Source organism: Salvelinus namaycush, chromosome 6, assembly GCF_016432855.1.
Source record: "Salvelinus namaycush isolate Seneca chromosome 6, SaNama_1.0, whole genome shotgun sequence".
Lineage (NCBI taxonomy): Eukaryota > Metazoa > Chordata > Actinopteri > Salmoniformes > Salmonidae > Salvelinus > Salvelinus namaycush.
In genome coordinates this window covers 30,241,818-30,261,308 of record NC_052312.1, presented here as the reverse complement: position 1 = coordinate 30,261,308, position 19,491 = coordinate 30,241,818, and the positions used below count along the sequence as shown (strand labels likewise).

Here is a 19,491-nt window from a genome sequence, read left to right as displayed (position 1 = left end):
CGTGCACGCGGGATCCCTGCACGAAAACAAAACATGGTAAGTCAATAATCACACACGCTGTTGAAAGTAGAGGGATGCACATGCCTGTGAATAATGTAACCCACACCCATCAAATATTCAGTCTATGCTACTAGAACACTTTAGAATAGAATGACAGCAGAAACAGTAAAAGTTCTGTAGAACAGCGTACCATGCAAACCAAAGACCACCAAACAGACAAGCCACTCAACAGTCTACCCTCAACCACACAGGGAAAAGAGAGAAAAAGACTTGGGATAGTATAGTGTCCTGGTCTCCATGTCTCTCAGATCAAGTATGCATCCTAATAGTCTGGTTAACTCACCCTCAGTAGTTAAACCCAATCGTCAGTGGTTCCAAAGACAGACACTGCTACTGTCAGTGGTTTCTTAGACTGTCACACACACACTCTCACACAGATATAGGCTTCACCGTCAACCACTTGTGACATCACCCCTCCAAATATAGTCCTGCGTTTCCATTATCAGGGATGAGGTTCACTTAAAGAAACTCGAATCCACAGCAAGAGTCACCTACTCCACACACGCACACACACACACACGACATCATCTTCGTCATTCTCATCATCAGCATCATCGAACTGTGGTTGGACTGGTCTGCTGTAACTCACACTGGGGGAGACAACACATACATTTTACATCAAAATATTGCATTAAGTTCTTAGGGCAGAAAGTTAGACTCTGTGTATTTTTAGGTGGCTCCAATAATGGAGGGAATCGCTTGGGGAAATTATGGGATAACAACTACAATATTGCGGATAAAACATCTGAAGTGTTGGTCCCATGTTTCATGAGCTGAAATTAAAGATCCCAGAAATTGTCCATGGACACAACAGATTATTTCTCTGTTAGCATTTCTCCATTGCCAAGATAATCCATCCACCTGAGAGGTGTGGCATATCAAGAAGCTGATTAAACAGCATTATCATTACACAGGTGCACCTTGTGCTAGGGACAATAAAAGGCCACTCTAAAATGTGCAGTTTAGTCACACAACACAATGCCACAGATGCCTCAAGTCTTGAGGGAGCGCACAATTGGCATAATGACTGTAGGAATGTTCACCAGAGCTGTTGCCAGAGAATTGAATGTTAATTTCTCTACCATAAACGTCCTCCAACGTCTTTTTAAAGAATTTGGCAGTACGTCCAACTGGCCTCACAACCGCAGACCACGTATAACCACGCCTGCCCAGGACCTCCACATCCAGCTTCTTCACCTGCGGGATCGTCCGTGATCACCTTCCCGGACAGCTGATGAAACCGAGGAGTATTTCTGTCTGTAATTAAAGCCCTTTTGTGGGGAAAACTCATTCTGATTGGCTGGGCCTGGCGGGTGCGGTGCGCCTATGCCCTCCCAGGTCCACACATGGCTGCGCCCCTGCCCAGTCATGTGAAGTCCATAGATTAGGGCCTATTGAATTCATTTCAATTGACTGATTTCCTTATATGAACTGTAACTCATTATAAAACCTTAGAAATTGTTGCATGTTGCGTTTATATTTTTGTTCAGTTGCTAGCATGGCTATCTCTGAGGTTGTTTTGCACTCACACACACCCTGATTACCCAGAATCCTCCCCTCAGAGACTCTGCCAACACCACCACATACAGGCCCTGTAGGGTGGTCTGTAGACAAGAGACAGAGACAGACAGAGACATGGTCCTAGTCAAGTGCAGAGTTTTACCCAAAGGCCTGAGTTAGGGGAGACGTGACTGACGCCGACCTGTGGTTTAGCTAGGCCTGTTGGATGCAAGATTCTCCCCCAGTCTCTCCAGTGATCCTCTAATACATACACACTCACCCCATTTATGGAAGCGTTTGACCCCAAACTGTTCTACCATGATGTCCTTATGTTCATCGAATTCTAAAATTCCATGAGATAATATGATTTCTCTCTCAGACAATCTTACATTACACGTGTTTTATTATAAGACAATACGTATGGCTAGACGGTACACTGTCCTTCTCTCAGCACATATCCAAGCTGCAGGCTAAGGTTAATATAAACTTGGTTTCCTCTATCGTAATCGCTCCTCTTTTACCCCAGCTGCCAAACTAACCCTGATTTAGATGGCCATCCTTCCCATGCTAGATTACGGAGACGTAACTCATAAATCGGCAGGTAGGGTGCTCTCGAGCGGCTAGATGTTCTTTACTATTCGGCCATCAGATTTGCCACCAATGCTCCTTATTGTACACATCACTGCACTCCATGATCCTCTGCAAACTGGTCATCTCTGCATACTCAACGCAAGACCCACTGGTTGATGCTTATTTCTAAATCCCTCTTAGGCCTCACTCCCCCCTATGAGATACCTAATACAATCCTCATCCTCCACATACAACAACCGTTCTGCCAGTCACATTCTGTTAAAGGTCCCCAAAGCACACACATCCCTGGGTTGCTCCGCTTTTCAGTTCGCTGCAGCTAGCAACTGGAACAAGCTGCAAAAAACACTCAAACTGGACAGTTTTATCTCCATCTCTTCATATAAAGACTCAATCAATCTTACTGACACTTGTGGCTGCTTTGTGTGATGTATTGTTTTTTCTACCTTCTTGCCCTGTGCTGTTTGTACCAGGTTTTGTGCTGCTACCATGTTGTGTCGCTACCGTGTTATTCTCATGTTGTGTTGCTGCAAGGCTGTGTTGTTGTCTTAGTTCTCTCTTTATGTAGTGTTGTGGTGTCTCTCTTGTCGTAATGTGTGTTTTGTCCTACATTTGTATTTTTAATCCCAGCCCCCGTATACATAATGGTTCATGTGAGACGTTTTCTGATGCCTAAAGGATGAAAGTTTAGACTGTTGAGAGTGTTACTGATGATCTGGAGAATTGAGAGACAGTGAAAGGGTGGGTTAAGATGATTGGATAAGGAGAGAGAGAGGTCATGAAGGAGTCTGGGGTGTGAACGAGTGGGAGGTGGAGAGACAACGATGACAGAGCAAAGAGAGAAAATACTTGTATTGTGTAATTGAATGAGTCTATCAAAAGTTGGGATGAGCTAACAATATGGCGTTCATATTTAGTGCTTGATACAAGAACTGAGGAAAGAGACAGGCATGCAAACATGAAAAAGGACACCAAGCACATTCTGAATGTCTCATGCAACAATTAGTCTTTGGGCCAGAAAAAGATGTGTGAGTCTCTTTTTGATCAAATATTTTGACAGACATGACACATTAGCTCTGTGCTGTCACCAAGTGGTGACTAATGTTCATTACAGTAATAGTTGTAATCATCATCATAATAATAATAGAAATACAGGAAAAAAAGAGAGGAAACAACACCAACTCCTTAAAACAACTGTTGTTGAGACAAATAACCTTTAACCTAGCACATGGTTATTGTTAAAAGTAGTGCTGCACTAGACTTGCTTCCTCTTAATCAGCAGGATGACAAGGCCCAGTAGCATGTAGGCACATGCATCCAGAGGCAGCACCACACCTAAGAGTGAAAGAGAAAGACTCCATTTGGGCTGATCTGTGACCCACTAGCCAGCCGGGTCTCATAGACTAGACTTAGGCATAGTAAATGTAAATCCGGGGACCATGACACTACGATTTCCAATTATATGTTACATTTTGGTATGGTTACACAAGACAGATGGTTACTTAAGGCAAAAACAAAAGTAAGGTGCTTGGTCGGGGTGGATGGGTTGGCATATAACGTCTAGCAACCCAAACGTTGCGAGTTCGAATCTCATCCCGGCATTTTAGCTACCTAGCAACTTTTAAAGGAACTTTTAGCTAATTTTGCAACTACTTAGCATGTTAGCTACCACTTACCCTAACCCTACCCTTTTAGGTAACCCTTCCCCTAACCTTAACCCTTTAACCTAACTCCTAAACTTAACCCTAACCTCAAGCCTAAACCCCTAGCCTAGCTTAGGGTAGCCAGCTAGCTAATGTTAGCCACCGAGCTAGAATTGATCAAGTTTTGCAAATTTGTAACATTGTATGTTTTGCAAATTCGTAACATACAGTATAATATTAATTGTAATTCGTAACATATTATACAAAATGGTTGATGGACATGCACAAATTAATACATACCATACAAAACATAGCATACCATACTAAATGGAGTGTCTCTGATATACATACAGAATCATACGAAATGCTCTGAGACCAGGTTGCGCTAACACCTCCCCTGGTAAGAGGGGAATAAAGTAACCTCAGAGTTACATACAAGGATACTTTATTGACACACACAGATGAAATGGACATGGAAAGGTAGTGGTTCTGTAATGATGTCACGATGTGCGCAACTGGTTGAAGGTAAGTCAGGTGCAGGCTAGCAGAGATGGGTGATAACAGGCGCACTTTATTCATGCCCAAGGAAAACAGCGATAAAAGTAAAGTACACAAACGGTACAATAAACAAAACACACGGGTCAAACACATACCCGGCGCAAACCAGCCTGATGCAAACCACACGTAACAAACAAACATTTCCACACACAGACATGGGGGGAACAGAGGGTAATATACATTTAGTCAGATGAGGGAATGTGAACCAGGTGTGCGGAAAACCAAGACAAAAAAAATGAAAAATGAAAGGTAGAGCGGCGATGGCTAGAAGACCGGTGACGTCGACCGCCGAACGCCGCCCAAACAAGGAGAGGGACCGACTTCAGCGGAAGTCATGACAGTACCCCCCCCCCCCCTTGACGCGCGGCTCCAGCAGCGCGCCGACACCGGCCTCGGGGACGACCCGGAGGGCGAGGTGCAGGGCGATCCAGACGAAGATGGAACTCCCGCAGCAACGAAGGGTCCAAAACGTCCTCCACCGGGACCCAGCATCTCTCCTCCGGACCGTACCCCTCCCAGTCCACGAGGTACTGAAGGCCCCTCGCCCGACGCCTCATATCCAGTATGGAGCGAACGGAGTACGCCGGGGCCCCCTCGATGTCCAAAGGGGGCGGAGGAACCTCCCGCACCTCAGACTCCTGGAGCGGGCCAGCCACCACCGGCCTGAGGAGAGACACATGGAACGAGAGGTTAATACGGTAATCGGGTGGAAGCTGTAACCAGTAACTAACCTCGTTCAGTCTCCTCAGGACTTTAAATGGCCCCACAAACCGCGGCCCCAGCTTCCGGCAGGGCAGGCGGAGGGGCAGGTTCCGGGTCGAGAGCCAGACCCGGTCCCCCAGTGTGAACACCGGAGCCTCACTGCGGTGACGGTCTGCGCTGGCCCTCTGGCGCAGCACGGCCCGCTGGAGGTGAACATAGGCGGCGTCCCAGGTCTCCTCCGCGTGCCTGAACCAGTCGTCCACTGCAGGAGCCTCGGTCTGACTCTGATGCCAAGGCGCCAGAACTGGCTGGTACCCCAGTACACACTGGAAGGGGGAGAGGTTAGTGGAGGAGTGGCGGAGTGAGTTTTGGGCCATCTCTGCCCAGGGGATGAACGCCGCCCACTTCCCCGGCCGGTCCTGGCAAAATGACCGCAGAAACCTACCCACATCCTGGTTTACTCTCTCCACCTGCCCATTACTCTCTGGGTGAAAACCTGAGGTGAGGCTGACCGAGACCCCCAGACGTTCCATGAACGCCCTCCATACCCTGGATGTGAACTGGGGACCCTGATCAGAGACTATGTCCTCAGGCACCCGTAGTGCCGTAAGATGTGAGTGAACAGGGCCTCCGCAGTCTGTAGGGCCGTAGGGAGACTGGGCAAAGGGAGGGGACGGCAGGACTTAGAAAACCGATCCACAATGACCAGGATCGTGGTGTTGCCCTGTGAGGGAGGAAGATCCGTCAGGAAGTCCACCGACAAGTGCGACCACGGCCGTTGTGGAACGGGTAGAGGTTGTAACTTCCCTCTGGGCAGAGGAGGGTGACGTGTGGGCCTTATAGATCAACCGGTTGCGGACAGCAGACGGAACGTACAGACGCCCAGCGTCCTCACCGCCCGGATGTACTCCAGATTGCGGTGGTCAGTCCAGATGAAATAAAGGGTGTCTCACCCCCTCAAGCCAATGTCTCCACGCCTTCAGAGCCTTGACGACAGCTAACAGCTTCCGGTCCCCCACATCATAGTTTTGCTCGGAGCTTCGGTGGCGTACCCGAGCGCTGAGAGAGCACGGCTCCTATCCCAGCCTCGGACGCGCCCACCTCCACTATGAACGCCAAAGAGGGATCCGGATGAGCCAGCACGGGAGCCGAGGTAAACAGAGCCCTCAGATGACCAAAAGCCCTGTCCGCCTCAGCCGACCACTGCAGTCACACCGGTCCCCCCTTCAGCAGTGAGGTAATGGGAGCTGCTACCTCCGGTAGTAGTTGGCAAACCCTAGGAACCGCTGCACTTCCTTTACCGTGGTGGGAGTCGGCCAATTACGCACGGCTGAAATGCGGTCACTCTCCATCTCCACCCCTGACGTGGAAATGCGGTACCCTAGGAAGGAGATGGACTGTTGGAAGAACAGACATTTCTCAGCCTTGACATACAGGTCATGCTTCAACAGTCGACCAAGCACCCTGCGCGCCAGGGACACATGCTCGGCGCGTGTAGAGGAGTATATCAGAATGTCGTCGATATACACCACTACACCCTGCCCGTGCAGGTCTCGGAAAATCTCGTCAACAAAGGCCTGGAAGACTGATGGAGCATTCATCAACCCGTACGGCATGACGAGGTACTCATAGTGCCCTGAGGTGGTACTAAATGCCGTCTTCCACTCATCCCCCTCCCGGATACGCACCAGGTTGTAAGCGCTCCTGAGATCCAATTTTGTGAAGAATCGCGCCCCGTGCATTGACTCGATCGCATTGGCGATGAGAGGCAGCGGGTAGCTGTATCTCACCGTGATCTGATTGATACTCCGATAGTCAATACACCGACGCAGACCTCCATCCTTCTTCTTCACAAAAAGAAACTCGAGGAGGCAGGTGAAGTGGAGGGCCAAATGTATCCCTGCCCCAGGGATTCGGAGACATATGTTTCCATAGCCGCCGTCTCCTCCTGTGACAGAGGATACACGTGACTCCTGGGAAGTGCTGCGTCTACCAGGAGATTTATCGCACAATCCCCCCGTCGATGGGGTGGTAATTGAGTCGCCTTCTTCTTACAGAAGGCGAGAGCCAAATCGGCATATTCTGAGGGGGTGCGCACGGTGGAGACCTGGTCTGGACTTTCCACCGTAGTCGCACCGATGGAAACCCCTACACACCTCCCTGAGCACTTTCGTGACCACCCCTTGAGATCCCTCTGTTGCCACGAAATAGTGGGGTCATGACAGGCCAACCAGGGTAGGCCCAGCACCACAGGAAACGCAGGAGAATCAATAAGGAAGAGACTGATTCTCTCCTTGTGACCCTCCTGCGTAACCATGTCTAGTGGAGCGGTGGCCTCCCTAATCAGCCCTGACCCTAATGGTCAACTATCTAGGGCATGCACAGGGAAGGGCATATCCACAGGAACAAGGGGGATCCCTAAACTATGGGCAAATGAACGGTCAATAAAATTACCAGCTGCTCCTGAAACTACGAGCACCTTATGCTGGGAATGCGGGGAAAACTCAGGAAATGTAATAAACACATACATGTGAGCAACAGGGAGCTCTGGGTGAGCCTGGTGCCGACTCACCTGGGGTGACACGATAGTGCCCTGCCTGCTGCCTCGACTCCCTGAGGAACACCCCCCAAGCACCGACCAGCAGTGTGCCCTCTGCGGCCACAGATGGTGCAGGGAATGGCCCCTCCTCCGGTCACCCTAAGCGCAGCACCTCCCAGCTCCATGGGCGTCGGAGCGGAGGTGCTGGGGGATGGAACTGACAGGCCCCGATCCGGACGTCCGCGGGTAGCCAGCAGGTTGTCCAGCCGGATGGACAGGTCCACCAGCTGGTCCAACGTGAGGGTGGTGTCTCGGCAGGCCAACTCCCGATGGACGTCCTCGCGCAGACTGCACCGGTAGTGATCGATCAGGGCCCTGTCGTTCCATCCCGCGCTGGCAGCCAGGGTCCGGAAGTCCAAAGCGAAATCCTGCGCACTCCTCGTCCCCTGCCTCTGGTGGAATAGACGTTCTCCGGGTGAACTCTGCGTCATGGTCCAACGCCGCGTCTCCTTCACTACATACGACGTTGGCCCACTCCAGGGCTTTGCCTGAGAGGCAGGAGACGAGGGCGGACACGCTCTCACGTCCCGAAGGAGCCGGGTGGATGGTCGCCAGGTAGAGTTCCAGCTGGAGTAGGAACCCCTGGCCTCCGGCAGCCGTCCCATCATACTTCCTCGGGAGCACGAGCCGAATCCCACTGGGACCGGGTGAAGGAGGGGTGGACAGTGGGGCCTGCTGTAGTGGGGCTGGTGGAGGCGCTGGACGACCTCCTCCTCTCTCCCAATGATCCATCGCCTGCAGCCTGCGATCCATGACGGTGCCCAGACGTTGCAACATGGTCGCGTGCTGCTGGACGCGCTCCTCTATCGCCACAGGGAGGGCGTCTGCTCCGGCTGACTCCATTCGGTGGTGAGTGATTCTGTAATATTGCCTGTGTGTAGCTGGTTTGTAGAGGAGTCAGGCGCAGGACAGCAGATGTGAGTAATAAACGTAATTTACTCAAGTATTCACAAATACAACGCAAATATGCGAGCCCACAATAACGGACCGTATTACAAAACAAAACAATCACTCACAAACAAACATGGGGTAACAGAGGGTTAAATAATGAACAAGTAATTGGGGGAATGAAACCAGGTGTGTAAGACAAGGACCAAACAAATGGAAAATGAAAAGTGGATCGGCGATGGCTAGAAGGCCGGTGACGTTGACTGCCGAACGCTGCCCGAACAAGGAGAGGGACCGACTTCGGCGGAAGTCGTGACAATAGTGCTGCATTTCTTCCCCATCTGACCATGAATAGGGGTGGGAGCATTCCGGATGGTCCCATTAAGGTAATCTTAGGAGATATTGATTTTTAGCATACTGTAAATGCCTGTGCATAATGTGCTTAATAAAGCATAATTATTTTCATTCTCTTCAAAGGAATTCTGTAGAAGCAGCCTTTATTTTCAGACTCTGCAGGCCTGCTGGGAGGCAACATATTATAATAAACAGGTAAGATTCATCTCACAAAAACAGGAACAACAGAAAAAAGAGAGATTTCATCCCAAAACAAGTTTTATTTCAAGACAGTTTAGAGAAGGTGGTCATAAGAGTTCTAACTATCACTTGCAAATTGTGAGGCATGAGCAGTTGTGAAATGTTGTGAGAGGCCCTTCTGAAAGCACATTATATGTTATTTCGTGGCACGGTCTCACACCTTACCCATCTTGCAGAAGAAGCTCATGGTTCACTATCTGTTGCTCCTGAGTCAAGGCCAGGTCCCGCCCCATGTCACCACGGAGCACATGAGCGACTGGCTGGTGTCTCAGGGCAAAAAATCCCTTAGGGAGAGGTGAGTACCACATCAGCACTCACCCTCAGTGCCAAAATAAACAACAGAAAAATAGGAAGCCAGGAAAGTTGAATTGCTCTGTGTTTTATTTAAAGGGCATGGAAGGAAACCCTGGAGGAGGTGAATGACCTTGCTCGGCTGGTAAGAGAATGAGAGTTAGAGACATACTACAAGTCAGTGAGCTCTTTTCTAGCCTTTCAACAACTAGTTGTTACAGCAGAATAGATCTGTTGTGAAATTACACTAATGGGACTTCCTGTTTCCTACGGCAGGTCTGGGAAGTAAACACTTGCCTAAAAATTATGGATTTAGAACACGAGGCTTTCTGCAAGCTCCACTGCTCCATGCACCCCACCTCTCCAGCTGACGTGTTCCATGTACTGCCCTGCAAACGGCTTGCTCCATTCATCTACATATCTGGAGCTATGCAGAAAAAGACTAGGGCAGTGTTCTCTGTACACATTGCACGTCGTTTAGCTTTGTTGATTTCAGCGACCCTAAGGTCCACAGCATCGCGGAGAGAGCTGTGAGGAGCATTCCGTGCGAGCTGTCCAATGAGCCCGGTATCAACCTGCTCAGCCCATCACAGGTGGTGGCGGACGAGGTGCAGAGCTGCTTCCAGCCCACTGCAGCCACCCTACCAGTCCCCCTGTCCTCGCGGTGGACGTCTCAGCCACTCTACCAGTCCCCCTGTCCTCGCGGTGGACGTCTCAGCCACCCTACCAGTCCCCCTGTCCTCGCGGTGGACGTCTCCGCCACACTACCAGTCCCCCCTGTCCTCGCGGTGGACGTCTCCGCCACACTACCAGTCCCCCCTGTCCTCGCGGTGGACGTCTCCTCCACACTACCAGCTGACATCCAAGCAGGTGAGTAGCACTGATAGAGAGCACTCTGACAGATGCCTATCAGGATTGTTGTTGTCACCCCTAACACAGAGGCAGACCCGGCTTCTTCCCAATGGAGGTTGTGGACATTCCCCCTAAAACAGAGGCATACCCAGCTTCTTCCCACCTGGAGGTTGTGGACATTGCCCCTAACACAGAGGCAGAACACGTCTCTTCCTACCTGGAGGTTGTTGTAATCCCCCCTAACACAGAGGCAGACACGGCTTGTTCACACCTAAAGGTTGTGGACATTGCCCCTAACACAGAGGCAGACCTGGCTTCTTCCTACCTGGAGGTTGTGGACATTGCCCCTAACACAGAGGCAGCACCCCTAACACAGAGGCAGAGCCCATCTCTTCCCTCTTGTAGGTTGTGGACGTCACACCTGAAGAAAAGACACTCACGATGGCTGTCTTCGCCACTTCGTCACTTCGCTGACATCCAAGCAGGTGAGTAACACTTATATAGAGCACTCTGACAGGTGCCGTTTGTCATGACATCTTGGTAGAACCTTTCAACTGGCCAGAGTTTAGAACCTACAGTTTACATTTGAATACATTCTGTCCCTCTTTTTTCACTTTCTGTTGCTGTGGTCACGCCGGATGTCATCAAGGATGTGACCCTGGATTTTCCATGCAGAGCGAGGAAAGGGGCAGTCCGGCGATTTTTTTTTGCAGGCTTTGGAGGGCAGTGTGCTGCTGCTCCTGCCACAAGGAAGAGGAGGAACAATATTAATTATTCATCAGACTTTCAGAAATGGAATTGATCCATAGACCATTACATTATTTGCATTATAATTGGCTTCAATTCTGCTTTTCTTCTGTTTACTACTTCATTAATTTCAGAAAATGTCTATAAACTTTCACTTTGCAAGTGTGGAGTAGGTTGTGTAAATAAGTGGGAAACTTCCCAATTGCAATTTTAATGCTTTTAATAATTTACTTATTACATTTTTATTTATTACAGTATTATTTGACCAAAAAATGGAGGGCGCTCAACCAACGTTGAGTTGAGGTGGAACCAAAAACTTTAATCAAAATGCATTGTTTTATTCAAGCAAGGTTAACGTTTCGGCCTAGTCTATGACGATATGCAAGTTGTGTTTGCCCAGTAAAAGGGAGTCCCAGACTCACCCTGCTTCTTGAGGGTTGCAGACAGTGAAAAAGTATAATTTTAAGTAAATGGCACATTTCAATTCTTGAGTACAAATCTTTAATGAACATGAATTTAAATACAATTGACTTGAGGATCAGAGCAGGCAGGCTGACTGGCTAGCCCTGAAGGCCCTCTGCCTCTACCTCTGTGTGGTTCATCTCAGCCAAGAGGTTGTGTGGGTTGTCTTTCTCTCTGTGGGTGTGAATCACTATGACCTCTCCCTCCGCCTGCTCGTTGGCCTGATCAGAAGGCTTCTCTTCTTCCTTGCTCACAGGAGCAGGAGGGATGGCATCTGGAGTAACCTCCTCCTCTCTTCTATAGAACACCTCTTCCACCTCTTCTTTCTGGCTGCGAGTTTGACTGATGTCACTCGTTCTCTCCCCCTGGGTGTTGGATAGTTCCTCCTCCTCCTCTGTGTCTTTTTGAGTTTGGGGGGAGTTATCCTGTTCCGGCTCTCCCTCTCTTTCTCCCTCTTTAGGGGTGTGCACCTCAATTTCTTTCGGTGTGTTGAGGGGTTCAGTGGTTTTGGGGGGAGTCTGAAGTTCGATCTCTAGCGATGAATGTGGGGGCTGTCCCGTGGTGGTGTCCCCCTCCCTCCTAAACTGTATCCTCAGCAGGACAATGACTGCGATGATGAAAAAGTAGGAGGAGCCACTGAGACATGTGATGAGGCCAAGGAAGATCACCCTGCAAGGACGGGGATAGGACACATCACAACACTGCTGCTCATTCATATTCAAACACACCTCAGAGTACGCACACACACATGGACGCACGCACACATTGGCGCGAGCCCACACACACAATGAACTTACCTGTACATATCAGAGTCATACATTCGACAGGCACCTCTGCCCCCGCATTTCTTGATCCCCCACCTCAAACATGTTGAGTCAATCAAAGCCCCGAAGTACACTGGTGCTGGAATACCCCCTACAAAGAGATCAGAGTTCAGTATGCTGTATTAAGGACCTCTATGATATCAAGGGGTCTTTACATACAACAGAGAAAATGGAGACTTACCTAGGGCTCTCATCACCAAAGTTTGGATACCTAACGCCAGGGATTTTAGCTCGGGCTTGATGCACCTACAAACACACATCACACATCACATACACAGTCTAACACAGTCTTGTGGCAGCAGGTGTGCCAGGTTCCAACCCTGGTTGGTCACACAAGTATTGGAACATGGCGACTGACCGTATGATGACCATGTATCCAGGCGTGGTCCCAAGGGAGTTGATAAAGGAGCTGAGTACCGATACAGCCATGTAGGAAGTGAAGCTGCGGCTGCACTCTCTGCTGCGAGGACACTGGCCTAATATTACTGACATACTGCCCTCTGGTGCAGAGGAGGACAACACACAGCTACAGTTGTGGAATACCTTGTAGAACAACAACACATACAGTAGTTATAGTTTCTCTGTTATGGTCTATAATCTCTTTCTCTATATATACAATATATAGCTGTTTCTTTCACTATTTTGTAACCTATTTTTTATCTTTACAGTTTGCTGATCATTTCGCAGTTAGATGATGACTGACGTTGTACTCTTATTGCAATTATGAGAGTGCACATATCATATACTTTTCTACTATTTCACAGTGTCAACATTGTTCAGTGGCGATAAGAGCACACACTGTCAATTATTTACACCTTGTGGTTCAAACAATAGACAAAACGTGGCTGTAAACCAAAGGAGGCAGCTGAGGGGAGGACGGCTCATAATAATATCTTGAACGGAGCGAATGGAATGGAATTCCGTTCCAGCCATTACCAGGAGCCCGTCCTCCTCAATTAAGGTGCCACCAACCTCCTGTGCTGTAGACTCACCTAACCCATGTCTAAGGGTTAGGGTTATCCTGAGGGACTTCCACTGCTCTGATCTGGTAAAGTATTTGCTCTTTGACACGACTGTCAAAGCCACAGGAGTCTACAGCCTTGTCTCAGGGCAGTAGGGCCTAGTATGTAATGATGTAATACCATGTTTACCCCATATCCTGTGTTTGTGTTGATGTCATATTGAACAACTACCAGACAGAACCTTCTCTACATGGGAATTGAATACCATCTTTTTTTCCATACATCAAAATAATACTTGATTGCCAATCAGCAATTACTTACTTAGTCCACTTCGTCCCGGGTGGGAGATAAGGACCCAACAAGGCCCCAGGTAATTGTTGAAAATATTTTTTTTCAATGCCAATGAGTTACACTGAGTGTACAAAACATTAAACATGCTCTTTCCTTAACATAGACTGACCAAGTGAATCCAGGTGAAAGCTATAATCCTTTATGGATGTCATTGTTAAATCCACTTCAATCAGTGTAGATGAAGAGGAGACAGGTTGAAAAGATGTATTGTAAGCCTTGAGACAATTGAGACATGGATTGTGTACGTGTGCCATTCAGAGGGTGAATGGGCAAGACAACATATTTAAGTGCCTTTCAACGGGGTATGGTCGTAGGTGCCATGGGCACCAGTTTTTGTCAAGAACTGACACACTGCTGGGTTTTTTACGCTCAACAGTTTCCTGTGTGCATCAAGACAAAGGACATACAGCCAACTTGACCCAACTGTGGGAAGCATTGGAGTCAACATGGGCCAGCATCCCTGTGAAGGTTTTGTACACTCAGTACATGAATAGTATTTGTACCGTGCTCTTGCCGTATCCTGTAGAGCTGGAGCAGCCTGCGAGGCAGGGGGAGGTGTAGGTGATGCCGTTGTCTGAACACACAGGGTCCCATTCCCCAGCCAAGCAGGAGCAGTCTCTGTTACACTCCGACCACAGGTTGCCGTTGTACACCACACCAGGGGTCCTGGGGGACAGAGAAAATGGCTGCCAATCATAATGATGTTTAAATAATTGTTGCTGAACTATCCATATAGGCACAGTGACAAAACAGCCAGGGATCCTGGCTCAGTAACAACCATACTGTATATTCCCCACAAGAGGGAGCCCCGGCACAAGCCCATGTGTGTTTTGGTCTCACTCTCCCTCATTTTCCACTGATCAAAATTTTCTTTGTTTTTATATAAATGAATGAACTCAATGATTGAATGAAGGAATCAACCCACCAACCAACCAATCAGATGTCATATTTACCCATTGTAGGACACGGTCAGCCCAGCCACCTGAACGTTGTCACACTTAGTGCCAAACTGCAGAAGGAGGAGGAGGTAGGCCATGAAGGAGGTGACGAAAGACAGCTGGGCTCCAGACACAACGCCAAGCTTATACCTCTTCATCAGTAGACCGCCCAGGAATATCCCCACGGCAACCACAGGCAGATTCAACACACCTGGAAAAGTAATACTCACACATCTATAGTGTTACCGGAAAAATATATATACTGCATCTAAAGATGCATTAGATCACCAGTGTACTGGAGTTTCATTTCTACTCAGTTTCAACAAACCTACAGGGGACAAGAGAGAACATTTTTTATTTATTTAATGCCATTCAACATCAATGCTGACAGGAGGGAACATTTCAGTTGGAGCATGTCCAGGTTTTTATGGCTTTGTTTCGACAGGCAGCCCAATTCAGATCTTTTTTTGAGTAATTGGTCTTTTGACCAATCAGATCAAATCTGAAAAAGAGCTGATGTGATTGGTCAAAAGACCAATTAGTGGAAAAAATATCATAATTTGGGCTGCCTGTCTAAACGCAGCCCTTGTCTCTCTGTCTCTGACCCGAACCTCAGGTCCAATCAAACCAATAGAGTTTGACTTTACAATGAAAACGAAAAAAACGTGACGGAGGGGCCATAGTTGATTTATAAAGACGGTAGCTGATTGAGAAACATGTAGCTACAGTATCTAACCAATGAGGAAGTTGGCTCTGGCTGCTGATTGGCCAAACTGCTGTTCCATGTACTTGGCTTTGAACGTGAGCAGGCCAATGAAGGAGTTGAACTTCAGGAGGCTGCCACACAGAAGCAGAAAGTACGCTGGTGTGCTCAGCAGCTTCTTCAGTGACGGTATGAAACCTGAAGATATACGAGAAAAACATACAACACAGTTACTTTTTCTGGTTTGGGTTATGTGAATGCTTTGAGTCTTTATTATTTACAGTTAGAGGGCCCTGTATATAATGTATGGTTCCTGTATAGGAATATAAATGTCCATCATAAAAGATAGGCACAGGATTCTACTTCCTGTACATCATAAATAGGGCCAGGCATTTTTCTTGTTCACCTGAGTGACTGAGAAAAACTATCTGAAAATCGCCAATGAAAGTCTTGACTACCTTTTGCAATTTCAGCCAGCGTCATGGCCTGATGTGAGGTGGCGTCGCTGTTCTCTGTCCCATCCTGAGTAGAGGTGCTAGGGGGCAGCTTGCTCTCCTCTCCCTGCTTTGGCAGCGAGCGGGGCAGAAACCAGAAGGGGATGCCTGACAGGAGCATGATGACAGAGGAGACCAGGAAACCCAGCCACCAGGCCCCTACCCAGCGGGCATCCTTGGGAGTGATGGTCACAGTCTCTGGAAGATGTGAGACATCTCTATCATAAGCACTGATACACATACTATACTGAGAATACAAATAGCATAAAGGGAATTATTTGAGTATTTTCGAGTGGTTTTGAATTCATTTGGATCCAAAATTAATATACATTGCTTAGTAGAAAGGACCCTAAACACAATAATGTGTATAGTATGTGATTCTCTTACTCAGATCGACATATCCAATGTCTACATAGAGACTGGCACACAACGACCCCAGCAGGAAACCAAACATGGGACCTAGCAGTGTGATGGTCTGTAGACATGCTGTCAATCATAAAACACACAGTTAGGCCTACAGCCTGATCTACTCAGTTACTGTACATATGTCATGACTCGGGTTGCAAAATTCCTGGAACTTTCAATAAATGCAAAACCTAGTCATGACATATTTACAATACATGACACACACTCATTGTACGGTTAACACACACACACACACACACACACACACACACACACACACACACACACACACACACACACACACACACACACACACACACACACACACACACACACACACACAATGGCTTCCGCTCTGCTGCGAGTGGAATTAACTCACCAATGTAAAAAGCAGAGTTTTCAGCTTTAGCGAAGTCGTCGATGTAGGAGATGCCTAGTGGGGTGACGGGGGTCTCTCCTATCCCCCTCAGAGCGTTCCCCAGAAACACATAGATCCACATGTGGGAGCTGGAGTCCCTCACACAGTCTACATAGGGAATCATACAGAGACACACAGGTGCACAGTATAACTCCTCTATCAGGGACGACGTATGTACAACTTGTACGCTGCACCATGGTTCCCTATGAAGCCAATAGGCATCTGTAGGGCCTGCAGAAATAGTATTGTAAGTAAAGTCTCATGCTAGTTCAGCCTTTGACAAGTCAGGCCAAGCGAGACTACTGCAGGAAGGTACAATTATAGTGGTAGAGACAGGTGAAGATGTTTCTCTCCGATTGGTACCTGTGTTGATGTCCGAGGATGTCTCCCTCTGGATCTCAGGGTCTGTCTGCTTTAGAAGGTCCAGACATGGAGTTATACTGACACTGTCATTCATTGAGCCTCGGATGACTGTGTCAAATGTGTAGCTGTAGAAGAGACAGACCAGTTAGTTGTCATGTCATGTTCTGCAGGCCTTATGATGAGCATGGATTCAAGTTTAAGTGTAACAAAGACATGATTCGTTGAGATGAGACGCTGATCAACAACCAATCTTTCGTGGACAGATCTACGTAAACACAACTGCTTGTGTAGAATCTGTCAGGAAGGAATGGGATGCGTAGGCTAACGAGCGGCAGTAGTTTCTGTGTTTTTTTTTGTTACTGGTTATTTTGTGTGTTAGCAGATTTCGATTTCCGAAAGGGGAGGGGACATTTGGCCCATGGACTTGCTCGTAACTTGTAAAGAGAGAAGGTGGAGCTCCTCATTCCGATTACGCTCCTTCTTATAGCATCTCTTAATCCCATCTGTTTACGTGTGTAGCCCCATAACATAATCAAGCAGCTGACCAATTACGCAAGACTTTAGTTCTAAGTTAACCGAGATGAATCAGCGACTGCATACGTTTCTTTATTTCTAAAGTGAAACTATCATCCGTATTGGAGTATCTCTACAAGTATAAGTTTAACCAGTATTTCAATTGTTTTACCGTCCCATGAAGAAGTGTGGCAGGCCTGTGAGGAATGATCCTACGGCCATGAGGAAACAGCCCACAGCGATGAGCCTGGGCCGGTGCAGCTTTGCCCCAAAATGGCTGACCACAGCCAGGAACAGCAGGTTACCTGCAAGAAACCACAACACTACAGTAGCCTGGAAACACAAATTTAAGCTCTGTTTAAAAAAAAACTAAAAATAGCATAACAGTTTGGGTTCCAGACTACCACAACATAGCAGCACATAAAACAATGTTAGGGGTTTGGTAGAGTTATGGACGAACTGCCAGTTAATCAATTAATAGGAACAACTACAAAACGGAACAGTATTGAGAGCAGACTGATTGAATCACAACAAAAATGGACCACACTGTAGTCTGTAGTGAATATCTAGTTTTTCTACATGAATTCTCAAGCAACGCAATGTTATTGTTGATACCCATCTCAAAGCTGCCGTCTACGAGTCCGATGAGAGAGCTGGACAGGTCAAAGCGTCTCTCTATCTGAGTGATGGCACTCTTCATGTAGGTCCCTGACAGAGCCTTGGAGAAGTAGGCGAATGACAGGGCCACGATGAACAGCTGACAAACACAAGGGAGAGAACATTCGTGTGTGTTTATCCATGTGTATGTGCTTGCCAATGGTTGTTTGTCAACGTGTGTGTGTGTGCATGCTTATGTGCGTGCCAATGTGTACTCGCGGGAACGACGTGAGTGCATATGTTTCGCACATCTGTCTGTGTGTGTGTGCATGCGTGGATGCGTGTGCAGACAGAGTGCATGCACATTCATTTGTGTGCATTTTAAAGCATTATTAAGCACCTTGAGTGTAGAACAGCAGGGGCGTTTGGTGGCCTGCTTGTCAGAAACACACAGTTCCTGTTGGCTGGTCAGCTTCCCTTTGTCCTCCGCTGGATCACCCATTCTATCCAGTCAGATACAGGGCAGCACACTGCCTCTCAGCTTGCTCACCCTTATGCAAAAAAACACATGAATTTCACACGTGAACACGTGAAGTATTCCAAAAACATGTTTTCATGATCACGTGATCTTATGTGAAGTTAATGTGATAATGTGATAATGTAAAGCAACATGTGATTACACAAAACTACACATGTGAAAATGTGATCACTTGAAGTGTTCCAAAACATTTTTGTTTTCACATGATTTCACATAAAATGTCACATTTGAAATCATGTGACTTTCAACAAGTGAAATAATGTGGTTTATCTGTAAGGGCAGGAATATAGCATGCATTTTGATGTTATGTTTGATGTTACATGATCTTGAAAAGGCAATGTTCTTTGAGGTTCTTCCATGTTCCTTTCCATTTATTTTCCATTTTACTTTCCCTCAGTCATTTTCACTTTCCTTGACAAAACAAGCTATGTGTCAGTCAAGACTTATTCAGAGCCAACATGAATTGAAAGCAGCTTTCAATGGATTTTAAACCATTCAACAAATAGTTTTATAAAGGTAGAGTAGACCCAACTAAACACTCTTGATTCTTTACACACACATTGAGAGCCTACACGACCGTAATTAGCCCCAAACTGAGCATGGTAGCCTATTAATATGAGTAAGAAAATACTGACTTAATAACTCTTACCTCTGGAGTATGAGAATCCAAAAGTGGCTATTCACAAACACCTCGGCACAGTTACTGTCAGGTACTGGAAATCAAATCCATGTTCTGAGATGACGAAGATGATTCTGGCTTCATTTGAATGCTAGTAACAATAGGAAACACAGGCCAACACAATGCAAATATGTACATGAGTTAGATGGTGGAAGCAGGGAGCATAGCTGGACAAAGGCACTAGCATTTTTTCTGTTTTCTGATAATCCCCCCCAGATTTAG

General features: G+C 47.4%; 1 protein-coding gene across 1 annotated transcript; it reads right to left on the bottom strand.

Annotated features, from left to right (window-relative positions):
- Positions 1–12,277: 12,277 nt before the first annotated feature.
- Positions 12,278–18,488, bottom strand: LOC120049320 (solute carrier organic anion transporter family member 1C1). Its single transcript, XM_038995569.1, has 13 exons — positions 18,453–18,488; positions 18,071–18,212; positions 17,628–17,760; positions 16,943–17,067; positions 16,541–16,687; positions 16,144–16,242; positions 15,721–15,954; positions 15,296–15,460; positions 14,575–14,770; positions 14,125–14,287; positions 12,667–12,851; positions 12,490–12,554; positions 12,278–12,399 (listed from the first exon to the last, which is right to left on the bottom strand). Exons 2-13 carry the CDS (start codon positions 18,153–18,155, stop codon positions 12,278–12,280), a joined length of 1,719 nt encoding a protein of 572 aa, XP_038851497.1. The 5' UTR covers positions 18,156–18,212; positions 18,453–18,488.
- Between the last annotated feature and the right edge of the window lie 1,003 nt (positions 18,489–19,491).